This window comes from Manis pentadactyla, chromosome 10, assembly GCF_030020395.1.
Source record: "Manis pentadactyla isolate mManPen7 chromosome 10, mManPen7.hap1, whole genome shotgun sequence".
Taxonomy (NCBI): domain Eukaryota; kingdom Metazoa; phylum Chordata; class Mammalia; order Pholidota; family Manidae; genus Manis; species Manis pentadactyla.
In genome coordinates this window covers 33,007,847-33,035,778 of record NC_080028.1, presented here as the reverse complement: position 1 = coordinate 33,035,778, position 27,932 = coordinate 33,007,847, and the positions used below count along the sequence as shown (strand labels likewise).

At 33.2% G+C, this 27,932-nt stretch overlaps 1 protein-coding gene across 6 annotated transcripts in view; it reads right to left on the bottom strand.

Moving 5' to 3' along the window:
* The window catches only part of LARP4 (La ribonucleoprotein 4), a 58,696-nt gene that overhangs the window by 15,542 nt on the left and 15,222 nt on the right, over positions 1 to 27,932 (bottom strand). For 4 of the 6 annotated variants that reach the window (XM_036890525.2, XM_036890510.2, XM_036890534.2 and 1 more), the window contains 10 exons: positions 21,503 to 21,650; positions 20,721 to 20,873; positions 18,872 to 18,947; positions 15,704 to 15,840; positions 14,102 to 14,205; positions 11,312 to 11,422; positions 10,500 to 10,553; positions 3,319 to 3,531; positions 2,688 to 2,791; positions 1,428 to 1,490 (listed from right to left, as the gene is read on the bottom strand). In XM_036890525.2, the coding sequence (XP_036746420.1) occupies positions 1,428 to 1,490; positions 2,688 to 2,791; positions 3,319 to 3,531; positions 10,500 to 10,553; positions 11,312 to 11,422; positions 14,102 to 14,205; positions 15,704 to 15,840; positions 18,872 to 18,947; positions 20,721 to 20,873; positions 21,503 to 21,650 (1,163 nt within the window). The remainder of the gene's footprint in view (positions 1 to 1,427; positions 1,491 to 2,687; positions 2,792 to 3,318; positions 3,532 to 10,499; positions 10,554 to 11,311; positions 11,423 to 14,101; positions 14,206 to 15,703; positions 15,841 to 18,871; positions 18,948 to 20,720; positions 20,874 to 21,502; positions 21,651 to 27,932) is intronic. The other 2 variants (XM_036890517.2, XM_036890527.2) reach the window with 2 other exon arrangements.

The following is a 27,932-nucleotide window of genomic DNA, read 5'->3' as shown; positions in this document are numbered from 1 at the left end:
AAATGCCCAGAGTTCTGAAAGTTAGTCCTAGTCTCTCTAAGCAGGCTTAGTGATCATCACTGGGCTGTTACAAGGTTAATATAATAAACTGCAAGAAGGTTCTCTAAAAGTTACTTTCTCCTTAACTCATAAAATAAACAAATAAAAATAAAGGTCTGGCAGTGGTCCCTTAGAAAAAAGAATATAACAAGGATTTGGGTTGGTAGTCAAAAAGCTCTAGTTTCATCTGTAATATCTACATTTTTGTAAGAAGAAAGCATTCATGTTATTTCTTTAATTGAAAATTAACAACCCGTATCAGTTAAAAATATGGTAAATAATTATACACAAATGTCTTTTAATACCAGGCAAAATTATACTAAACCTGCGCTGTATCTTCAAAACCACTGGTACACTTCCTTGTAAGCAAGGATGACTTGACTGCCATTCTTGGTTTTCTTACTGTAATTTCACCCCTTTCACCAAAAAATCACAGCAGACAAAAACAAATGATAACAATGGAACACCACAAAACTTCTTACTATATTTTTAAGTCAAGCATCTGCAAAAAACAGGACTTTAATTACTATAGCTAAAAACTGCTGTTAGTCTACCTTAAAGATGTCTATTTCACTTAAATGTTTAAAGCAAAATTCACCCCATCAAAGAAATGTGATATTAGATACGTATTTTACAAAGCTACTATTTCCAATCATGAGAAATCACTATCTTCTCACAAAATAAGATGTAAACTGTCATTTGCTCTAACTGAATTATTTTTAAGAAAAAACTTTGTCACTTATGGGAGAGGAAAAGTAAATCTTCTAATCTCAGTAAATCTAAAAAGTAAATCTAACTAGCTCTGTAAACCTAGCAGGTTAATTTGTGCTCTTCAGCTTTTACTTTCTTCATTTGTAGAATGAGTTAGAACTAGGTAACAAAGGTCTTCCCAGAATTAAACATTACTGTCTCTGTGTGCTCATGGAAATTAAATCATTCTTTAATAAAAGGAAGTGAGAAGACACTGTACTTCTAACCCCTATGTCCTAGGCAATACTTGAACTTTGCAGTTAATTGTTACTATATTACCAAACTAAGAACCATTTATGAAAGCACAAATAATCTTTCATGAAGAATTTTTCATTCTTACAATATGAAGAGATCTTGCTTAAAACTTCATAAAGCAATAAGAATGTGATATGCAGTAAAGTTATCTTAATACTTAAAAATGATCTTTAAATGGTTTAACTAATTGTGTAAGTTAAAGTGAGTAAAAAAACTGTGACTATTAGAGGATGGTACATATGAATGCTTTCAGAATCCACTGAGAAATATTTTTAATACTATATGGCTGTAATACTCTGAGGCTTCTTTCTCCAGTGAAGCATGTTTCAGGAAAACCTTACCAAAAAAAATTAAGTTCTTAGAAGTCGTCTGGAAAAACATACCCAATGTGGTCTCCTTGCCAAAAAGAATCAACTGGGAGAACGAGATCTGGCAAGAGAAAATCACTGAAAAGAAATAAAAAAAGAAAAAAGAAAGAAAACCCACGAGACTCACACAAGCAAGAAATAATAAATGTGAAACTATGAAATAAATCTAAACCACTATATGGGCCCTTTTCCCTTTGGTTATTCATACTCTGTCAAAAGCCATAACATACATCAAATTACTGAGATTATCAGTTGACATTTATATAAAGAATCTATAGAGACTTATCCATCTATTATTCTGACAGCAAATAGTTTCCAGAGTTCTCAATAATTTATTCATAATGTGTTTTAAGTGTAGGCTTTGGAGGTAAACTGCTTGGGCTCAAATGTTGGCTCTGCCAGTTACTAACTACATGCTCACAGACATGATATTTTTAATCTTTTAAGTCCCAATTTCCCTATCTTTAAATAAAATAACTATCTTATAGGGTTATGAAAACTGGGATAAAACATGTAAAGCCCCTAAAAAACAGACATTTAGACACAAACTGCTTAACATCTGTTAGCTGGTAGCTGTTGTACACGTAGTTCATGGAATTCATGTCAAAAGTCAATTCTCAAAAATCCTAAATAACTCAAATCAGTTAACATTTCCATCCTTAAAAAAAAAAATCCAAAAAACTCCCACTCTTCAAAATGTTACCACTTTTTAACACACTAAATGACACTGACACCAGATTTTATGTTGCTGCCATAAAACATTTTTCTTATTCTGTTATTAAAGATTACTATTATTATTAACTAGGGGAGAGTGCTACAAAGTTCTAATTATAAAATAAGTAAGTCACAGGATGAAAAGTACAGCATAAGGAACAGTCAGTACTATTGTAATAATTTTATATGGTGACAGATGGTAACTACACTTACTACGGTGAGCATTTTACAATTATATACATATATAATCGTCAAATCACTATGTTGTGTACTTGAAATGAATGTAAAATTGTATGTCAACTATTCAATTAAAAAAAAAAGAAAAAAGAAAAATCAGTAAGTAATGTGTATAACCTCAGTTCCAAGTCCTTTTTATACTTATTATTAACTCTGAAGTCAAAATGTATTTATAAATTCTAGATTAAATTATTTATATAATTTTTGTACACACAATAAAAGTTGAGCTTATTGAGTCTACAATAAGCATTGTTTTTAACACAGTAACTCTTTAAACTATTGGGAACTGTTTACAATAAATTCCAACTATGATTTTTGTCTTACCGATTTTTTGGGAATGGTCGACCCATATTCACAGCAGCAGCATTTGTTTTATAAGATCCTGGTGAATTAAAGCCATTCACAAAACTACCATTGGGAAAGGGAGCCTAAAAGAAAATTTTAATGTTTAAAAACAATTAACTGTAGAGGCAAAATCTGGTGTGAAGTTCATATGAAACTTCTGATGAACTAATCGAGCATTAATTTTTTTTACAAATCAAAAATATTTTTAAAACATTTTACTTATTCACTTTTATAAACTTTACTTCAAGTATCCATTGATTTACAGAACTAAAACTCACTAGCACTAGTTCATTACTTAATAAAGAACATTCCTCTCTGAAAAAGTTTCACAAACTAAAAGCATTTCAAATTATTCAGGATTTATTCAGTCTGTTATTTTAATTCACTCAGCAAAATCTGAAGAATAAAACTATAGGAACTAATAGCTCAACCCTTAGTCTTATGCATATATTTGGTATAGGGGAATAGATATTCTTATTACTATAAAAGCCAAAAAGTACCCAAGAGCTGTGCAAAAGAAAACAAAAAATGAACTCCTACTCTAGCTGATTCATTCACATTTCAGTTTCAGTAAAAATTTTTATTATTTTTTAAGGATCTCCTCACTTACCAGTGGTGTTTCAAAGTAAGGTGCAGGATTTGGAGACCAAGACTGAGGCACAATACTATAGACTGAGTACTGTTGGTGAGGATTATATACAGGCTGCATAAAGACTGGTGAGGCATACTGTGCCTGAGTTTGAATGGGCTGACTGTACAGACCAGAATCCATTAATCGATAACCATTCTTAGCAAAAAATGTATTGATGGCTTTTATCCTTGCCTACAAACAAGAGGAGCACATTATAATAACAAAGGATTAAGTGTATATTTTCACAAATATATTTAATTTACATTTTGAATGTATTTTACATGACTGCATTACATCATCAGCAGAGCAAAAGGACTGATAGCTTTACTTAAAAAAAAAACAAAAAACCCCATTAAACTTCTGCACAGAAAATACCATAATCAGCAAGATAAAACTACCTAAGTCAAAATAGTGAAACTGCAACTTGTCAAAAAGACAAGAGGGCTAATATTCCTAATAAATTCTAAAAGAGATGAGAAAGTCTGACAGTCCTATATAAAGATGTGTTAGAGAAATGAACAAAGTTCACAGAAAAAGAAAGGTAAATGGCTCTTGAACATATGAAAAACTAAACCTTGCTCACCAGAGAACTGCAATTAAGACTAAATTAAATTCCTCACTTATAAGACTGAAAAAAAGTCCAAGAATGTGATAACATACTCTGTTGATAAGGCTGTTGTGGCAAAACAGGCACTCTGATACATTGCTGATGGGGATGCAAAATATCACAACCCCTAAAAAGGGAAATTCAGCAGTATCTTCCAAAATCATACATGCATTTACCATGTTCTCATCAATTTTACTTTAAGGAATCTTTCCCAAATATACACTGACCGAAGAGAGGTTTTTAAAAAAAGGATGCCCATGGCTATTCACTGACACTAACTTTAAGAAGGACAGGCAACAAAACGATCCCCAACACACACACCACAAAATGACCCAACAATCTATCAATGATTGAATATACCACACACAGTACATCCACAATTGGGTTATCATGCAGATGTAAAAAGAACTGAGGAGTTGCTCTGAATATTATGGAGTGATTTCCAGAATAATGCTATTGTAAAAAAGAGTAATAATAACACAGTAATAAAAAAGGCAAGGCAAGGAAGGAGAAGAGGAATACAAAAACAGTAATAAGCACTTAACTAAGCCAGGTAGGGATATGAAGAGATACTTGTACACACACATATATGTGTATGTATTTAATATACTGTTTTAGATATTTTACTTTTAAACACACACCTACTGAAAATAAAAAATTTAAACATTTGTAACAGTAAAAAGCAGAATGAACCCAAATGTGTATCCAATTAGAAATATACCAGAAATCCTAAAGTGACCTGGAACCATAACAAAATCAGTTATGAATGTTCCTTAGGAATGAAGCACAGAACAAAGTAGGCCAAGACATTTTCTTAATTTTTCAAAATTATATTGCTATTAGTATTGTTATTCTGATATTTTTGTGTGTGAATATGAGATACAGCAAATCAATAATCATTTTGGGGCCACTGAGATCTGAGGTTTTCACATGGGAGAACGGAGACCCAAATGTTGAGACTGACATAGTAAAAACTGTATAACCTTAATTTAAATTGGAAGCATCAGTACAGACTCACAATATATTTTTGCTAAAAAAAAAATCCAACCAACCAACCACACACACATTTCATAGCTCTGTCCAGTGAAAAGACTTGGAGACAATGGCCAAGCCAGTAACCATGAGCACTCCTTGTACCCAGCCAGTGGACTGCAAAATATCACTTCCCCATAAAAGGAGTATGGGGACTCTGGAAACTTGGCTGACCCCAGGCCTTTGTGAAAATTAAACAACACATGTTCTTAGTTATGCATCAAAGACTAAAAGCACTAGGAAAATTAGAAAATAAGTTGAGATGAAGGAAAACAAAATACAACATACCAAATCTTACTAGATGCAATGAAATCAGTTCAAGGAAGTAAATTTATAGCTATAATTACCTATGTTAAAAAAGAATGACCTCAAATCAATAACCTAAGCTACCACCTTAAAAATAGGAAAAGCAAAGCAAACTAAAACCAAAGCTGGCAGAACAAGGAAATAACGAGTGGAGATAAAACACAGACTAGAAAAAAAACACATGAAAAGCTAAACCTTGCTGACAAGAGAACTGCAATTAAGACTGAATTAACATTTCTCATCTATAAGACTGAAAAACATCTAAAATGTGGTAACAGAAATCAATGAATCCGAAAGCTGGTTCTTTGAAAAGATCAACAAAATTAACAAACCTTTAGCTAGACTGACTAAAAAAAAGAGAAAACACAATTCTTAAAAAAAAACTAAAATCAACAGAAATAAAAGGAATCTAAGACAATACTATAAACGATGGCACATCAGCATTTGGAAAACCTAGAAACACATAAACTACCAAAATGCACTCAAAAAGAAATAGAAAATATGAATAAACCTATAAGTAATCAGATGTAATCAAGAATCAAAAACTTCCCAATAAAGAAAATGTGAGGAACAGATGGCTTCACTGGTGAATTCTACCAAACATCCAAATACAAATCCTCAAACTCTTCTGAAAACAGAAGAGAAGGGAACACTTGCTAGCTCATTCTGAGAGGCCAGTACTACTCTGATACCAAAACAAAGACAGTACAAGAAAACAATACAATAGGCCAATATCCCTTATGAAAATGCATAAACAAAAATCTACAACAAAATACTAGCAAATTCAACTTGTCAGCAATATATACCTTGACCAAGCAGGACTTACTCCAGGAATGGAAGTGTTGTTCAACCTAAGAAAATGAGTGTAATACAGCACAATAGAAAGAAAACACACACACACACACGCGCGCACACACACACACACACACACACACACACACACACACACACACACACACACACACACACACACACACACTCACCTCAACTGATAAAAAGCATCTCACAAAATCCAACACTCTTTCATGATAAAAACATTCATTAAATTAAAAATGGAAAGCAATTTCCTCAATACTACAAAGGCCATATGTGAAAAGCACACAGCTAACATCACAATGGTGAAGGACTGAAAATCTTCCCATAAGATCAGGAATAAGACAAGGCTTTGGCCAGTTTTATTCAACACATATATGGAAGTTCTAGCCAGAGCAATTAGGCAAGAAATAGTAGTAAAAGACATCCAAACTGTAGATGATAAGATCTTATATGCAGAAAATCCTAAACACACACACACACACACACACACACACACACACACACACACACACACACACACACACACACACACCAACCGTTAGATCTAATCAACAAATATACAGGATACAAAATTAACGCTCAAAAATGGTTGGCTGTCTATACATTAGGAATAAACAATTTGAAAGGGAAATTAAGAAAATTCCATTTATAATGGCATCAAAAAGAATAAAATACTTTTAACCAAGTAGGAGGATGATCTACACACTGAAAACTATGACAAGTTGCTGAAATAAATTAAAGACTTAAATAAATAAAATGTCATCATATGTCCATGAATTGGAAGGCTTAATACTGTTCAGAAGACAATACTACCAAATATATAAATTCAGTGTATTCTCTATCAAAATCCCAATGGCATTTGGAGAAACAGAAAACTCCAACCTAAAATTGCTATGAAATTTCCATTGACACTGAATATCCAAAACAGTATTGAAAAACAGTAACATTTTAGAGCTCACACATCTCATTTCAAATCTTACTACAAAGCTACAGTAATCAAAACAGTGTGGTACTGGCATAAAGAAAGATATTAATAGAATAGTCAAGAAACAAATTATTGCATATATGGTCAACTGGTTTTTGACAAGGGTGCCAAAACCTTTCAATGGGCATAGAAGAGTCTTTTCAACAAACGGTGCAGGGAAAACTGGATATCCACATAAAAAAGAATGAAGTTGGACCCTTACCTTATATCATTTAAAAAAAATTACCTCAGAATGGATCAAAGTCCTAAGTTTAAAAGCTAATACAATACTATAAAACTCTTTGAAGAATACAGGGGAAAGCTTCATAACCTTGGATTTGGCAATGATTTATTAAGTATGACACCAAAAGCACAGGCAACAACAGAAAAATCAGATATACTGGGCTTCATTAAGATTATAAGCTTTTGTGTCTCAAAGGACACTTGAAGAGAGTGAAAAGACAACCCACAAAATGGGGAGAATTTCCAAATTATATCAGATAAGGGACTAATATCCAGAATATACAGAGAACTATAACTAAACAACTACAAAACAAACCAGTTAAAAAAATGGACACAGACTTGAATAGCTATTTCTCCAAAGAAGATACACAAATGGCAAGTAAGCACATGGCAAGATGCTCAACATCATTAGTCATTGGGAAAATAAAACCCCAAATGATAGTAAGATACCACGTTACAACCATTAAAACGGCTTTTATCAAAAGCATAAAACAGTGTTAGTAAGGATGTGGAAAAATTTCAATCCTTCTGCACTGCTGGTGGAAATATAAAATGATACAGCCACCGTGGGAAGTTTTGCGCTCCTCAAAATGTTAAAAATATAATTAGCACGTGACCTAGTAATTCCTAGGTATATACCTGAAAGAACTGAAAGCAGGGACTCAAACAGGTATCTGTGCAGTGTTATTCACAACAGCTAAAATGTGGAAAGACCCAATTTTCATCAATAGATGACAGATAAACAAAATGTGGTACGTACATGGGATATTATTCAGCCAATAAAAGGTAATGAAGTTCTGTTATATGCTACAAGATGCATGAAAGTAGAAAACATTACACCAAGTAAGATAGGCCAGATTCAGAAGGACAAATATTGTATGATTCCACTTATACACAGTATCTAAAAGAGGCAAATTCATAATAGACTAGAGGTTCCTAGGGGATGAATATTATGCAGCTACAAAATTATATTCAAGCACTGCCTCTTAACAAAGTTACCAACACATCAAGAAATGGGCACAAACATTATTCACTTAGTCCCTTTCCTCCAAGATAATGCTTTTGAATTATAGAACTTAAGAAATTAAAAGTATGCACTCTCCAGACAAACAATCCAAAACCTTAGAGGCAAACTGACACATCCAAGATCAAAAGAGCTTGTGGATGACAGCAGCATCAAGGGCTGGAATATAGTATCTCTGACTCCTGCACCTGTCTTTCTAGGGACTAGGTCATTTGGTTTTAATGAATGGTATAAAAATTAATATGCATCTGTGAACTGAATCTCCTAGCAAGATTACTATGTGATGGCTAACCAAAAGAACTATAAACAAAAACCAAAATAGCAGATAAAGAAAATAGAATACTATAATGAAATATACGTATTTTAGAACCACTGTAACTAAAATCTCAGCAAAAGCAACAAGCTCTAAGAAATGGGAGGTATAAGAAATAATCAGGAGAGTGATTATTTGTAGATGATATGATCTCTCAGGCAGATAATCCAAAAGACCAACAAACCAATGGATACAATATGGAGTACAGCAAGGTTGCTCCATACAGTAACATCAAAAAAAAAATTACTTTAAGGAAGAATTATAAAATACAACAGATCTGAATTGAGAGAAATGTATCATAATAAAGCCACCACAATATTGAATAATGTGGAGTAAAACTGCTGTTTCCAATTTAAACAATAAATTAAATGCAATTTCATTAATTCCAATATGGATTTTGTTTGTTTGGTTGGTGGTGTTAAACCAAACTTCTAAAACTCATATGGAAAAGTAATGGTCTAAAAATAACCAAGACAATCCTAAAAAATATGAACAAGGAGGGAGACCGTGCGTAGGACATAGGGAATTATAAAACTATGGTAATAAAAAGTGATATTTGTTCAGTAGAGACTGACAGCCCAGAGAACCTGAAACAGGTGTAACAGATACAACATTACACACAAGTTGTGGAAGGATAGACCACTCAACAAATAAGGCAGTGCTTTCCATATATGGAAAGCAATGAAATTAGATCCCTATCTTACACAACATATCAAATTAATTCCAGATGTATGAAAGACCTACATATGCTATATAAAATTTTAAAACTATTAGAACACCTAAGAGAATAGAATAGCCTCAAGCAGGGAAAGGAGACAATAGAGAGAAGACCATTACAGGCAGAGGAAATACAATCACATCTGGCAGTTATCTTCATCTGTAATATGGAAATAATACCACCTACCACCCAGTAATATTGAGGTTTAAATATGTCAAGTTCTTAAAACAGCATTTGACATTTGATTTCTTAATAAATGTAAGCATCTTTCATCCTGGTTCTTCCACTTATTAGTTGTGTGAAACTGGATAGGTGACTCTCATGCCTCACTTTCCGTAACAGTAAAATGATAAAAACAAGAGTACCTGCCTTATAAGGTTCATGTAAGAATTAAATGAGTCTATATATATAAAGTACTTAGAGTAGAAACTGACACGCACTAAGAGCTCAGTAAGAATAATGTATTCACAAATAATAACAATTACTATATTACACAGGGAATGAGGAAGACGCCAAATTAAGTTCATGTTTGGGAGTCTATTTTAGATGGTAGTAATGTGGAGAATGGACTGTGTGGGGGTAAAAGCTGAAGGCATAAAGGCTGAAGGCAAAAGTTGAGAGGCTACTTCAACAATTCAAGCCTAAACAATGATAATAATGACTGAAAGAAGTTTCGAAGGCAGATTTCATGGTATCTGAGAACAGGTAAGATATGTAAAGAGAGTGAGAAAGGGATCACCAATGACTACTCCTAGGTTCCAAAATGATTGAATGTTAATATGGTGATGCAGTTAACTGAGACAAAGTTAAGAGTACTGAGAATGTTTTCTACTTTTGATACTAAAAAATTGTTCCTGTTCCTCCTTTTAAGATCTGGAATTATCCGGCAGGTTGTCAATCAGCATCTAATTAAAACTTTATGCTGTTTGAAGCTATGCCTTTGGAAAGAACTGCTGTATAGAAATTATTTTGATGTCCTATCAACTAATATTCTGAAGTAGCATATCACATGACCCAGATATTTCTTTAGAATCATTATGGGTTTTATAAATTATACATATGTTTTTTAAATTCTCAAACAGATAAACAACAAAAAACTCTGTTTCATGAGAGTGTCTATTCACAAATTTTTCTTACCATGATAGGCTTGCCCTGAAATGTTTTAACTTCTTCTCTTAAGTATTTAAAAGCCTGTTAACAAAGCAGGAAGGACTTTCATTAGTATTCAAACATTTCATTAAAGCCATCTTTATTTTATGAAAATAATTTGGTATTAGCAACAATTTCTAAACAATATACAATTCTGAAGGTGATTCGATTATGCAGGTAATAGGGAATGAGAAGGTAAAAATTAAAGACCTATGCTACAGTTCATTTTTAGTGTACATTAGGTATTATGGATTACTGCAGATACAATGCACAAACTCAAAATGGACCTGAAGTATCACTAGTATTATATCAATTAAGAAATGGTTCAGACAGCCTTCTAAGACAAAGAATTAAAAAAAAAAAATCAGTTATTTCAAAGTGCTGTTAGATACATTTTTGTTTCAAAGGACTATTATTTCTCTTAAGTAGAACATGACAACAATTAAGAGTAAAATCATTAAGTCAAAATTCCAAGAATCAGAAAAGAAGTTATTATTTATTGTGGACCAACTATATATTAGAAATACTAACTATTCAGTCCATGGTTCCCAATATCCATGTTAAAATTGTGTGTTTATTTTTTTATTGATAGGAAACAAACTGTTCTTAACCTGACAATAAAAAGGCTTTTAGGAAGGTGATCAAAAAGGGAACCAATTAATAAGCAAAACCAAAAAGGTGAACAAGGTGCTCAACAGTTTTTACAAACATTACTGTAAGCAGACACTTTCTCCATTAAAATGTATCACTACTTCCTTTACAACCAGGACTTGAAATCAGAGGAAGTATTTTCTTCTCACCTGTTGTGCATCTGTATCTGACTGGAAAGTGATATACCAGTTGCTATTGTGTGCAAACTCACAGCTTATCACCTTGGGGCAGTTTTCATTTTTGAACAAAGCTTTCACTTCCTAAAAAGAAGAAAAACTTTTAACCTTTAAACTAAAGCCTTTCACTTCTAGTGGCAAGCTAAATTCTCCTTAAAGTACAATCTTTCCAGTCCTCCCATTATCCAAAAGAGGTTATGTCTTCCATTAACATTTTCTAGGTGCTAAGTATTTTCATGACTCTCATTCAATACAGATGTTACATCAGTCATAAACATGAACTCTGTGCCAAGATATCTTCCCTTTCCCATAACTGGAATGAAATTTCAGTAAATGAAAACTAAAACTCCAAATATGAATTTGAAAAAAGAAAGATTACCAAAACTCAGAACTGAATAAAAGCTAATAGCTTGAAAGAAGTTTATAAAAAGAGCAGAAAGAAAACAAATGGAAGTGAATATTAAGTATCCCTACAAAGTTACAGAAGGAAAGGAAATATCTACTGATACCTTTCAGAGTGAGACACTGTGCTTTACTCCTGAAAACAACCCTGTGTTGAGTATTTTATCACCTCCCATTTTACAGCTGAGGAAATGGTGGCTTAAATTGTTTAACTTACCCACACTACCACAAAGTGGAATTCAAACCCGTATTTTTACACCTGGAGTTTTATACAAACTCCTTTTGTCTAATACCTATTTGAATTCAAGAAGAAATTTAACAGCAACCAGTAATTCCTAAATATCGAAAGAATTTGGTTAGGTTATTAACCTGGTTCACAAAATATCAGTAGACATCAATTTAAAAAAAGACAAGCAGGAAGCTGACTGGACAATCAACAAGAAAACAGTGAAGTCTAACTTGTATTTCCTCACATTTTTAATACAGTGAATTAAAAAAAGAGATTGTCTCTCCTTGCGATGAAATTTTGTTGGGTCAAGTACTAACTTAAATAAGTGGGCAATTAGCTGAGTTTTGTGATGTGTGTGAAAGATCACCAAGTTCAGTTTTTAAAGAAAATTCCCATCCAGTCCAGAACTACATTTTTGGAGAACTTCCGATGGAACTGTTAGATTGCCTCCTGCTAATCTCCTACCTTCAAAAATCCAAAGATACTCTCCAAGTATTTCTAATTCCCTTAAAATGTGTAGGAATTGCTTTATTTATTTAAATCTTAACAGTATCCCTACTTTCAGCTTCTATCATTCTTCTGGAAGAGTTATATTCACAGACCCACTTTCCCAAATATAAGAGAAGTCTGTATCTACAGTAATAAAAAATGCAATACACCTGACAAGAATATTTAAAGCCACAACCCAAAAACTTTCACTTTAATTAAATTTCAGTGATTACTGCCTAGGTTAACTTCTCTGGCTATTTTAGTCATCTGCACTTCCTTTATTTCTTTCAATGAACAGTATTATTTCTTTTAATGAACAAAGGTTCATTTATTTACTGTTTTTCAAGAGTGAGTTCTTTATGTATTCAGAATATGAATTACAACAACTAAAAAAATAATAATGGCTAACCTTAGAGTGTTTTATCTGCTAGGTACTGCTCTAAACTTTTTTCTAACTCCAATTGTATGAGTTACTTATTACTACTATCCCATTTAACAGATAAAAAAACTGAGGCAAAAGAGGTTAACTTATACCAAGGTCACAAAGACATCAAGCAAAAAAGCTGAAATTCAAATCCAGGCAGTCTGGCTGTAGAATTCAGGCTCATATGCTCTTAGTATTGCAAATATTCTTCCCATTCTGCAATTTTCCTTTCAATCTGTTACTTCTGACATACAGTTTATAATTTTACATCAAAGATTTATCTAGTGATAGTTCTTTTCTATTTTCTCTCATTGTTTCTAAGTTTAGGAAATCTTCATTCTGGAAATTTAATACTGAATGACAACTGGGCAAAAAGATTAACTAATGTGCCAAATTTGTTAGGTGGCAAAGGTCTAAAAATTATTTTTAAAATGGCTAATGAATTACCATCTATCAGTTACTGATTAATCCTCCCTATCTCTAACTTACCATACATTAACATGACAACTTATGTGAAGCTCTGTGGCTTAATGGTTAGTAAAGGAACATGGGCTTTGGAATGACAGTGATCAAGTTCAAATCCAGACTGTCATTTAAACAGCCCATGTGTTCTTAGCTCTTCAACAATACTAAGGCTCAGTTACTTTACCTGTAAAGCACAGATAATAAAACCTTAGGCCTTAAATAACTATGAAGTACACTGCACAATACATTGCAGAACCTAATTACTAAATAAATGCTATTATACACATTTTTACATAAAAGGATTTTGGGTGTACTCTTCATTCAAATATGATTTTATGATTTTATTCTTGTACCTGTACCACAGCATCTTTAGGACTGAAGCTTTGCTTTGTACTTTGCTAACCAGTAGGGTTAGTCCTGACTCATTAACCCTTATATATATTCTCTTCTTCATTCCTAGGTTTATTTCTTTCAGATGGATCCTCAAGTTCCCAGAAGAACCTATTTTAATTGCCATTCAGTTAAATCAGTATATTGAGAAAGTATCACTGCAATACTTAGTCTACCCTTCTAAGAACACAGAATTATATTTTCTTCCTCCTTCTCTCCAGTAGTTCAGAATTTACAAAAAAAAATTAGTATTTATCCTATCTACAGTAACTGATATGAGGGCAATGACTTATACGCTGATGTTTACCTCCTCAAATTTAAGCAGTTAAAGAACATTTAGCTTTATCAATACTTAATACTTTACCTCTATCGGTGTTGTTTCAGGAATTTCTCTAAGAATCACAATACAACGCTTATGACTTGGTCTCACTTTCTCGCCCTTCTCATCAACTTGTACCATGGGAGAAGCTGAAATTTTAAAAAGGGTTTCATTCAAAAGTGACCAGTAGATATAGTAATGACATTAAAAAGCTACGCATTTCCATTTTCAACTGAGTAAATTAGTAGAAGCTAATATCCTAAAGAGGCTAAGCTGTAGAACCAAAGATTATAGTAATGACAAAATATTTTGAGATGACTATGCAAAGAACACTGTCAAATATTATTCTTTGAACAAATATTAAGAGTACCTACTCTGTGACTAGGCACTGTGTTGGAGCTGAAAAGAAGCACACAACACTTATATAGAAAGGCAATTTCCTTGTATATAATTACCAAATTCTTTATTTCAAGAAATAACAAAAATCAGTGTATATACTTGCATTGGTCAAACACTACTCTGGGGGATGTTAATGAGCTCTGTAATGTAAAAGAAATTCTTCTTAGTATCAAAGTCTAAGAAGCACTTGAACCAAGAATTATACACAAATGATACTCTATCCTTGATTTTAATATATTTATTCTTACATACTACTACAGAGAAGTTGTAGTGTGTAAGCTATCTTTTGGATGCTGATTTTGAGGAAATACTGAATAACAAAACTTTTATTTTCTGAAATAATAATATGCCACATCTCCCCAAACAGGTAAATAGAATAAAAGCAGGTGAGGAAGAAAGCTGGGGTATTAAGTGCAAGGTTCCAGCCCTTATAAGTGGGGAATCCTGTTTGTCTCTTGGCCAATTTTTTTATGTTGACAAGACTGAGTCATTTGAAGAAATGATATCTGAACAAACTAATCAGAGATTTCATAAATGTTTTTAGCCCTCTGTGAAGGGAAATCCTTTACTCCCAAATACTATTATTGGATTTATTGTATTAAACATTTTCAACAATACATTTCATATAAAAGTAAAGATCTACCTTTATCCTGTCAAGTAGTTAACAAAACCCGCAGAAGAAACATTACTGAGAAATATTGATATGAGACACACATACGACTTAAAATCCTTAGAAATTAAATCTAACATAAATTATTTATCAAACTTTAGAGAGTATTTGTCAGACTACGGGTCACAAGTCTTTAATAGGTTGTGAAATCAATTTAGAATAAAAGAAATGAGTTCTGGCAAGTATTTAAAATTAATCTGTGTAACTGACATTTCAGTTGTGTACAAGTATGTGGTATGTATAGTGGGCTGTGACATAAAATGTGCTTCTTCCTTGGGTTCAAAAGTTTGAAGCAGACTGCTTTAGAGGGTATGATAATGACATATATTATAGCTTTCTTATAGTCTAGAAAGTGGAAATTTAATTGTTTATACTTGAGTAAGTGGGTTTCAAGATGAACCACTACGGTGTTGAACTGATATGGAAGCTACACAATGGACAGTAAAAATTAAATTACTGGAACAGAATAGCAAAAAAAGTGGGTGGGGAGGAGTTAAAAACAATTCCCTGTATGAGCAGAAACCAAAAGAGTAAATTTTTGACTTTAAGGAACAGGCTAAAAGGTATGATTTACATACATCTCAACACTTCAAGAATTAGATCAGGGTCTGTGGTCAGCTTTTTTATTTCGTCCATGTTTGCAACTGTCCAAATTGGGATGAACTGATCACTGTCCATTTGGGATATCAGGTAAAGGTCCTTTGACAAATTTTCTCTGAAAAGAAATAAACAGAAGCAACAGGTCTATGAAACAAACAATTCTTAAAAAACACTTAAAGGAAACAGATATCTTAGTCACTTCTGTCACTAAGTGTAGGACAACAAAATTACTGTATTAGAAATAACATAGTCAACTGTGAAAATATACAAGTTATTATGCATAATAAACAACAGATATATTCTAACAACTTCCAGAAAGTTTCTGAATTCCTAAATACCTGTGTGGCTCCAACCGTTTGGAACAAAGGATTTTACAGAATCATATTAATATGGAAAAAAGCTTAATATTAGATTTTAAAAATTATGCTACAAAATATCACATACACTATAGTTACACCTTATAAACACTTATCATTGGTGTTAGAATATGCATAATAGAAAAATTATGGTTTACATCATCAGTTGGGTTGTGGAGGATTTTAGGTTTGTGAATGTTTACATTTTTTAATAAGTATGACTGACTTTTTATTCAGATTTTAAACATTTAAAATTAAGATGAAAGATCAGTTTAAAAAAAGATACAAACACTTCTATCTTACACCAGAAATCTTGTTTAATAAACTGAAGCAAAATCAAACTTCTCTGTCTTGTTATTCACACGAAATATCTGAATCGATCTGGTTATAAATATCTAAAAGTCTCTGCTTAAAAACCACCTTCTCTAGAGCCACCCTATTTAAATGTGAACAACCCAAGCACTCCTGATTCCCCTTCCCTTGCTTACACTGCTCTATTTAATTTTTTTCCACTGTGCTTTCACCTAATACATTTCTAAATTGCTTATTTGTTTTGTCTCCCCCAGCCAGAATACAGATTCAATGAAGGATCTTTGTTGTTCAAGATGTTTCCTAACTCTAGTGCCTAGCAAGGAAGTAGGATCAAAGGCCTTCACATTCAAATTAAAATAAAATAACAATTATTTTTTAAGGTTTCTATTGTCAACAGCTCGTGGTTATTTGTTTTTTTAGGGTAAAAAGAGGATAGCAGTAAAAGTTAAACTTATTTTAGCATAAAAGGAGGGATACTATCACTGCCCTCATAAACAAGATATTCCTTAAGAGCCTTAAAATAAGACAACTGCAAACATAATATTTAGACAACTAAAAAGTTGTAGCCTAAATCAACTTCCACTTTCAGCAGGTCCAATTCTTACAAAATAGTGTGTCAAACCCTTAAAGAAACTGTATCTCATCAGAAGTAAGTCAAATGGATGGATATAAATTACATCTAGGATTTGACCATTCATGGCTAATATTTGATATATACTAATGGAAATTTTGCTGGGCTACAGATGTCAACTGCCCAGCTGATTTGAACAGTATCACAGTTCTGAGTAGGTTGTGGTAGATCCTGACTAGCCAGAGGTCCCACTGCAACAACTAAAAAAGCCTCGATAAATTATAAAAGTCATTGTTTTTGGAGATAAAAGGAGAGCTGTGGGAGCTATAAGGACAAAATGAAATTCCAGAAAGATGATTTTTCTCTCCTGAGGGCATTTGCTGATCCTGGACCAGAGAAAAAACCAGCAGAGCTTTAGGCAGGTGCACACAGGACTGAGATTATAAAGGAGCTCCCAACACACAGCTGGTTCTCCCCCATTCTGAGTTCTAAGGAAGAAGATAGGAGATGGGGAGCCAAGTTGAAAAGGTGGATGATATCTTTAAGGTGTCATGGTGTCCCAGTAAGAACTTTTACCAAACAAGATAGGTCTCCCCACAAGACACATGCCAGACTATGAATCTGCATAGAGTAAGAAGATGATGAACTAATCTCAAACCTCTGAAGAACAGAACTAATTTCTGTTGTTGTTTCAGAACTGATGTAACAGAAAACCGCCAACTTCTAAGTCAGAATCCTGAGAAGGGCATGCCAAAGGAGCAATAAATTAGAGATGGACTTGAATGGCTGCTCCGCCCTGACCTAGTTCAATGCCTGATGGAATTAAAGCAATCAATCTGCTTCCGCCTACCAGAATAAAGCCCAAATCTTGTCTAGAGGAAATATTATGTCCCTGCAGCTTCTAGCTTCTTTTATACATAAGGTCCAGCAGATAACTCAAGTTTGTAAGACACGCAAAAAGGAAGGATGACAGAGAATCAAGAGAAAAATCTCAGAAATACAAGCAGACACACAACCGATCCAGTTAATAGGCAAAGATTTTTACAATAACTATTAAAAGTACATTATAGAAAATGACTATTACAAGTATGTTACAGAAAATGAAATGTTATCACAGGCCCAACTGACTAGAGAAAAGAAATCCAGAAGGCTTTTGCTTTCATCCTAGAACCCATACTAAACTACAAAAGCAAAGCATAAAAAGGAGGGGAAGAAAAGGGAGATACTTAAGCTGAAGAATCAATTAAACCTGAGTCAAGACTGTATTATGTGTAAAGAAAAAAGTCTTTGACAAAATCCAGATTTCTAGCTTGACAAAGTGGTTCACTGGTCTGACCTCTCACCAGATACAGAAAGAACAGAAGGCATTACATTTGTACACATATCCAAAACTTAATTTTGGAAGGAGCAGTTCTACATATTCAAGTTTTATGATGTCTAAGCTCTAGACATACCTACATAATTCTCTTCTGTAAATAAGAGCTCTTGAAACATCTGCCTGAATGAAATCCTTATTTAATAGAACACACACTGGTAATGTAAATCCTATGCCCATCCACCTAATTAACTTGCTAAAAGTAACTCCATGATCAAAGGTTATAAGAGCGAACTACTAAAAATATAAACTAAGAAATAATCACATTTCTGAAAACCCTAAACCTGAATATGTTCTTAAGTATCCAACAGAAATTTCATTATCTTTCCACTAAGAATAGATCTTTTACAGATCCATTTGGAGGTTACATCTTTAAATCTAGTTAATAAATATCCTGGAGAATGGTATCAAAATACCCGAAAATCAAAATCACTGAAAATCAGCATTTTTCACTCTAGTTCACAGGTATTTTTTATCTATTAATCACACAATTCAAAAAAAGAGAAATAGCAATAAAAAGATTATAGTGTACCGTGAGAAACAGAATTCTAATTGTTTCTTCAGACATTCTTTTAGGTCTTCTGGAGAAATTGCTGAATTGCTTTCTCCTGATAAAAAAGAGGGGAAAGTTAATACCAAATTAAAAGAGGTGGTAAATTTTACATATTGTATCCAGAATAAGTCAAAGTACAAATTAAAATTCACCACAAAACTGCTTTTATTTAGAATTTAGATAACACAAGGTCCAACTTAATTTCTTTCAACCTACTATTCTTTAGATAGATTTCACATCAGTTTGAAACCTATTTTATCAAGTAATTAACATTAATACTAAAAGCATTTGACTACCACATTGTAAAACACTACCCTAAAACTTTTTAAACGTGATGACTAATTCCTTAAAAACTCAAAGAACAAAAGTAATAGTAGTTTAAATTTGAAGATAGGAACTAGCTAAACAAAGTGGGAGATAATACATATATTATCTCCACATTTACATTATTGGAAATATATCTGGTGTTAGTATAATAATCACCTAACACTTTATTAACATAAAGTTCCTTTCAAATAAGAAAATAGATTGATCAATGCCATAGGTTTATGACGATATACCTATCCATACTCCTTGAACTTCTATCTCTTAGTATTCTTTTCATTCCTTGATTTGAGAGCACTATGTCTCCCTAGGAGTATTTAAAGCACTCAAAACATCCAAGGATCAGATCAACTCTCCAACAGCCTTCTATGCTTGATGTTGTTTGAAGCCAGAACATGAGACTTTTTAGGGACTCAAACCAGGAAAACCATCAATATCTTATTAGACTCAAACAAATCACTACAGACTCAAAGCATGTAATTTGTCCTCTTTTTAAAATCTGTGCATGATTTTACCACTACCTTGATCTACTTGATTTAGGATTCAAAGTGATATTAAATACTGACTTCATTAAGATGAATACAAGAAGCCTTCTATTTGTATGTACATACAATCCTTATAATACAAAATTCATCCACCCAAATGCTAGCTAAATGAGAAATAACTAGATTTAAGCTTTGCACTAACCATTACGGCAAACTTATTAAAATACCAACTGGCTGCCACATTACTTAAATCAACTCTATGTTCAAAGTAGTCAATAATTAGGTATGACGACAAATTGGAAGTAGATCCTACCACCTTCAATTATATGGAAATACTACCCCATTCCACTTCAGAAATCAACTTACAAACTGACAGACCTTAGAAATCTCATCCATTTATAATAAATAAGGAAATAGAGGACAAAGGTTTATGTAACTTGACTGAAGTCACAGAACTGAGCAGTGATAGAAATGCATACTCCCTATTGTATTTATTTTACAGTTTAGAAATTAGAAAAATAAAGTTAGGTAGTTAGAGTCTATGGTACATTTTTAATTTTTAAATCCAAGCAACTACTAATCTATGCTAATTAATGTGAAAAAAACATATTCCACAAATTAACCCCAGCAATTTCACATTTATAAGTAAATTTCAGATTGACAAAAGCAATGGGAAAACTGAAAAAACTTTCATTGACCTCAACTAACAGAGCAAGAAACCCGGACTCTCTGAAAGACTGTAATTGTGGTCTCTCTGAACTATCTTGACTATTTTTTCCTTTTAATTCCATGTTTTCCTTTAATAGATTTTTAAACATTTTTTAGTAACAATTTTCACATTTGGCCATTTGAAAACAGTATAATAATCACCTAACACTTCATTAACATAAAGTTCCTTTCAAATAAGAAAATAGATTGATCAATGCCATAGGTTTATTAAGAAAATGATAAAGAGACTGTAGGGAGGAAAAGACTAGCGTACTGTATTCTCATTTTACCAATAAAACCAAAAAGTTTACCAGAAACATCATATATTGGGTAACTCAGATCTTCTGGGCCTAAAATCATTCCATCAGTTGATTCTTCAATGCAGGTAGTATTTCTTGTGGTTTCACAAGATGGATACATTACTTCAAATTCCTTACACATTTCATCTGAAAGCTCTGTATTACCTGTATTAAAGAAAAAATACTGAAAGTAAATAGGGATTCTATAAATTGTATCTTTAGGAACTCCAGGTACTCTATCTTCTTGAACAAGATTTCAAGGAATTCTACCAGTCAGGAAAATGTCTGCATGATTTCTAGAAGCTCTCTTCCTAAGAAAGGTAAGTTTTGACCACTATGGAGAAGGTAAAATGATTAACAAGTTTAATTTTGTATACCACTATCAATATATCAGACAGCTTCATGCATTTTATTCATTAATTCTCAGAAAATTCTATGCCAAAAATAATAATTATCATTTTTCAGATGAAGGAAACAAGCATTAAGTCAAGTCATCTGCCTAAGGTCAAACAGCAAGTAAATAGCAATGCCACTGAAGGTAGATCAAAACTTACTTATAAATACTATGATATAAATGGGTTAAATGTTGTACCCAAAGATATAGCTACTATTTGAAATTAGTGATAATACATTCATACTGGATATAAATGAGAATTGTATACAAACTACATGTTAAACATTTATAAATGTATTTAACCAAATAATCAAAGGATGTACCCCAAAAGTTCAATAAACAGGTTTGACCATATGTTTAACCAAAATATGACTGTTTTAACGAAGTATTTATGACCTACCGTCAGGATGAGACCCCGATGTGGATGCTGTTTCATGCCAAGAGCTTTCAGTTCCATGACTTACTGAAGTGGCATCAGTACTTCCAGGAGGAATTTCCTGCCATACTTTGGCATTAGGATTTAAACCAGTTCCTTTAGATGTTACCTGCTAGATAATCAAAGGATCTATTTGTAAATTTTAAAAGTCAGTGTAATAAAATTACAAATTTAAATAACTTTTCCATGACTTAAATGTGAAGAAAATTCCAATAATACTAAGTAACCCAATAATAAAGAAATGTTAAATAATATTTTGAAGTTTTTGGCTCAACTTGAAAATGTAAGTCTTTTTTTTTTATTGGTATCATTAATCTACAGTTACATGAACATTATGTTTACTAGGTTCCCCCCTTCACCAAGTCCACCCACAACCCCCAGTACAGTCACTGCCCATCAGTGTAGTAAGATGCTGTAGAATCACTACTTGTCTTCTCTGTGTTGCACAGCCCTCCCCATGCCTCCTCCCATATTATACATGCTAATAGTAATGCCCCCTTTCTTCCCCCCCACCCCCTTCCCAGTCCCTTTCCCTTTGGTAACTGTTAGTCCATTCTTGGGTTCTGTGATTCTGCTGCTGTTTTTTCTTTGTTCTTATACTCCACATATGAGTGAAATCATTTGGTACTTGCCTGGCTTATTTCACTGAGCATAACACCCTCTAGCTCCATCCATGTTGTTGCAAATGGTAGGATTTGTTTTCTTCTTTTGGCTGAATAATATTCCATTGTGTATATGTACATCTTCTTTATCCATTCATCTACTGATGGACACTTAGGTTGCTTCCATTTCTTGGCTATTAAATAGTGCTGCAATAAACATAGGAGTGCATCTGTCTTTTTCAAACTGGGCTGCATTCTTAGGGTAAATTTCTAGAAGTGGAATTCCTGGGTCAAATGGTATTTCTATTTTGAGCTTTTTGAGGAACCTCCATACTGCTTTCCACAATGGTTAAACTAATTTACATTCCCACCAGCAGTGAAGGAGGGTTCCCCTTTCTCCACAACATCACCAACATTTGTTGTTGTTTGTCTTTTGGATGGTGGCATTCCTTACTGGTATGAGGTGATATCTCATTGTGGTTTTAATTTGCATTTCTCTTATGACTAGTGATGTGGAGCATCTTTTCATGTGTCTGTTGGCCATCTGAATTTCTTCTTTGGAGAACTATCTGTTCAGCTCCTCTGCCCTTTTTTTTTTTTTTTTGAGGGCATCTCTCATATTTACTGATCATATGGTTGTTAACAACAATAAAATTCTGTATAGGGGACTCAATGCACAATCATTCATCAACCCCAAGCCTAATTCTCAACAGTCTCCAATCTTCTGAAGCATAACGAACAAGTTCTTACATGGTGAACAAGTTCTTACATAGTGAATAAGTTCTTACATGGTGAACAGTGCAAGGGCAGTCATCACAAAAACTTTCGGTTTTGATCACGCATCATGAACTATAAACAATCAGGTCAAATATGATTATTCGTTTGATTTTTATACTTGATTTATATGTGAATCCCACATTTCTCCCTTATTATTATTATTATTATTATTATTTTTTAAATAAAATCCTCTGCCCATTTTTTAATTGGATTATTTGCTTTTTGTTTGTTGAGGTGTGTGAGCTCTTTATATATTTTGGATATCAACCCTTTATCAGATCTGTCATTTATGAATATATTCTCCCATACCGTAGGGTACCTTTTTGTTCTATTGATGGTGTCTTTTGCTGTACAGAAGCTTTTCAGCTTGATATAGTTCCACTTGTTCATTTTTGCTTTTGTTTCCCTTGCTCAGGGAGATATGCTCATGAAGAAGTCACTCAGCAGAACAAGGCGAGGATGTGGAGAAAGGGGAACCCTCCTACACTGCTGGTGGGAATATAAACTAGTTCAACCATTGTGGAAACTAGTATGCAGGTTCATCAAAAAACTCAAAATACAAATACCATTTGACCCAGGAATTCCACTTCTAGGAATTTACCCTAAGAATGCAGAAGCCCAGTTTCAAAGAGACATATGCACCCCTATTTACAATAACTAAGAAATGGAAACAACCTAAGTGTCCAGCAGTAGATGAATAGATAAAGAAGATGTGGTACATATACACAATGGAATATTATTCAGCCATAAGAAGAAAACAGATCCTACCATTTACAACAACATGGATGGAGCTAGAAGGTAGTATGCTCAGTGAAATAAGCCAGGTGGAGAAAGACAAGTATCAAATGATTTCACTCATATGTGGAGTATAACAACAAAGAAAAAACTGAAAGAACAAAACAGCAGCAGACTCACAGAACCCAAGAATGAACTAACAGGTACCAAAGGGAAAGGGACTGGGGAGGATGGGTGGGAAGGGTGTTATAAGGGGGGAAAAGGGTCATTACAATTAGCACATTTAATGCAGGGGGTGGGTCATGTGGAAGGCAGTATAAAAGAGAAGACAAGTAGTGATTCTATAGCATCTTACTACACTGATGGACAGTGACTTTAATGGGGTATGTGGTTGGTACTTGATAATAGGGGGAGTCTAGTAACCATAATGTTGTTCATGTGATTGTAGATTAACGATAGCAAAATTTTTTAAAAAAAAGTAGAGAGAGAGGAAGAAAGCAAGATGCACATATACACTTATTTCACCTTATTCAACCCAACAGGGCTTGGTCCTTCTTAAGTATATAAAGACCCTTCAAAAAGTTTTCTCCCTTTCCAGAAAGTTCCCTTTCACTGCCTTCTCAGCCACAGGCCCCTCCCTTCATGGAAGACACCAGAAGGTGGATTCAAAGGGCAAGGAATAAATTACTTTAGCTTATGACCTGCAGCTACTGGGAATCCAGCTTCCATGAAGAGTAACTAGTACACACCAAATCATTTATCAGGAGGTTGTCATAAATTCTGTCTGCCTGGAGGGAATTCTTAGGACTAACCTTGGCTCATGAGGTTTAAAAAAAAAAATCAGCCTTCTAGATATCACCAATATCCAAATATAGTTAACCAAAGCAAGACTCTGGGTAGGCAGAACTGCAGAGCCACAGAGCTGCTGAAAAGACTCAGCTTCTGGGAGGCCTAACTATACTTCCTGCAATTATATCCCATGAAATTCCCCTGTACCCTTTTAATCTAATAAATCAATTTTCACTTGAGTTATGAGCTTCCACACTGTACAACATGACATATGTATGAACCTATAAAACATTGTTTAATTACTCTTCATCTTGCCATACATTGATTGCTTCCTTTTATCAACTGAAACCTAATTTGAGGAAAAGGAGAAAGGTGAAGATACAATGTCCTTTTCCGTATCAAGGTTAACACGAGAAGAAGAACTGGGCCTTGAAATAGTGGTAGGAGGCAATATTTTGCCACTGATACTGTTTATCAGGCGTGGGATAACAAGCAGCATATGCCTTTTAGTCAACTTTATTACTGTTTTAAAATTCTCTAGAGATAATACATTCCCCCTTTCTGCCCTCACCAGACAGCACCCTCCTACCACTTTGCTTTTGGATCTGAGCTGCTTGAGTGTGATTTGGCAGTTTAGGTGCAGCATAATTTCTGCTGATGGCAGAACAGAACTGTGAAGAGCTTTGCCAGCCTAACCTTTCTGCCATGTGAGCACCATTTACTTTGATATTAAGCATTTTAATAGAAGAAAATCTATGTATTTATATACTTACTCTCCTTCCCTTTCCTCAATTTTGAGAATACCAATTATATCCCTATCCAAGAAAATAGCAAATAATAAAGACTAGAGTTCTCAGAAAGAGAAATCAAACTTCTCCATCTTGGTAAGTACAATGAAAATAAAAAATTTTATTTTAACAAATAAGATCTGTACATGAAAAAGATACAGTGATGGGGTCATATACCTAATAGAAAGACCCCCTAACTTACAGAATTGCTATGCATAGTACTATGTGGTTTTAGTAAAGCAAAATAGAGATTGTTATTTCAAAGTAGTTAATAATTATTACTTAAACATATAATGGTTGAGGCTACAGAATCACACTTGAATTCAAAACCAAGCTCTCATGTAACAATTGTGGGATCATAGGAACTTTCTTAACTCATCTGAGTCTTAATTTTCTCAACTGTAAGCTGAGGTAAGAATTAACCTTAACTAAATTATATTAATACTTGAAAAGCAATTAACACTAAGTATAAATACTCTATATCTTTTTTTAATAAAGCTTGTTGGTTTTGAACGGAAGGTAATTCAACTATCTGACCCTCAAACGTATTACTACACAAACACTAATGCATTACATCAAAACAATTGCAAGCTGAAGTTAAAAAAGTGAAATGTAAACTATTATGTCACAGAACGTTAGCTTTGAAGAAACAGATACAAATTACAGAAGATGGATGGATGAATAAAGAATATAAAAAACTCCAAAAACTGAAAAGACTAGGAAAATATGATTTTAGAAAAAATACATGTACACAAATAGGAAAACAGATTATCATTTTATGCTTATTAGATTAGCAAAGCACTTAAAAACAATTCCCACACTGGCATGAAATTTGCAAACTCATTCCTTACTGGAGACTACACAGAATGGTACAACCCATATTCCCACATATTAGCATTATTTATGAGAGCCAAGAAATGGAAATACCTGAAGTCAAACAGACAAGCAAGAATGGAAATTATTACACAGACACTAGGTAAAGCATTACATAGCCATTCAAAATTATAAAGATATATCACTGCATTTTACAAAATCTAAAGGGGAACTAATACATCACAAAGAAAAAATTACTGTTTATTAAACTATGACACACCAAATATTTTTAAATATATCCCAATTTTTGGAGAAGTTACAATGTGTAACATGTGCACCTTAGGGTTGACAGAACATGAAAAACATCAGATAGAAAGTACTTTCACACAATGAAGAAGAAGAAGAAAAAACCACAGCCACCACAGTAACAAAAGCAAACATGTTAAGTAAAATTCAATGGGCTAGGCACTGGACTGAATGCTTCACATGTATTATCTCACCTACTTCTTAAAACAATCCATTAAGTACCAGTATCCCTTTTATAGGTTATCCTCTTACATGAGAAATAATATATACAACCAAAGACATACAGAGATTAAGTATGAAGTCAGTATTAATCATACAGTAATTACAATTTATAGATTATTATAATTGCAAAAGGAATAAAAACGGATATGCACCAGAATGGAACATGACCTACTATAATAACCAAATCAGGGATTTTTTTCCTTTATAAAGCATTCCATTAAAATGTTGCCTTAAATTTGAGTCATAAAAATATGAAACTTAAAATAAGCTTATTACATACAATAGGGATTTTTCAAATTAGAACATAATTGTTAGTGTTCAGTACATTAAGCTCAAAGATTACTTTATGCCTTTTGTGCCTATATAAATATGTACTACTACTTAGTTTTATACCAGTCAATAGTCATTGAAATTTACTGAAATGTTGACCTTTTTTTTTTTTTGATCATCACTTTACCTTTCATTTCAGACCTTTCTTCTGGAATCATTTTCCTTCTTCCCCAAGGACATCACTCAGAATTTTATTTTTAGTTGTGGTTCCTCTAAAAATACCTTTGTTTTTACCTTCTACCTTTGTTATACAGAATTCTACTAGGCACATGTTCTCTTTTGGCACATTTGCACTACTGCTGATCAGAAATTAGCCATTAGTCTAGCTGTTGTTCTAATCTCTCCTTTAAGTCTAGTTGCTTTTATCTTTGTCAACAGCATTTTGCAGTTTTACATTCATAAGTCTAAGTGTGGAATTCTTTATTTTACTTGGGATTCAGCGAGCTCTTTGAAATCTGAAGCATCTTTAACCAGTTCTGTAAAATTCTCAGCAATTATCTCTTCAAATATTGCCTCTCCACAAACTGCTCTATCACTCCCTTCCAAAACTCCAATAAAATATTCTATACCTTCTCATTCTATGTTCCATTTCTCTTCAGTCAATCTCTTTTCCCATTTTTCATTTCTTTGTTTTTCGAAGAATTACACACTGACCAATTTCTTAAGATCTTTTTTCTAGTTCATCAATTCTATCTTCAGCTACTTCTAAGATAAATGCAACTTGCCGAGGAAGTTTCTAAGTTCTCTTTATATTTCTCATTTCTTAATGTTGAGAAAAGAACTAAAAGGAACTTTATCTGATCAATGTCTTGTTTCTTTATCACCCTTTCAGCATCTTCCTTTCTTAAGTATATTAAACATTCTGATTTTATAATCTGTATTTGATCATTTCAGTATCTGTAATCTTTGAGGGTCTGATTTTGTGATTGATTGTTTCTGCTAACCTTACAGAATGATGACTTAACATGTTTTATGATTTTATACTTCAAGCTGTTTTCCTTGGAACTTAATTTGGGGAATTTTAAAGACTTT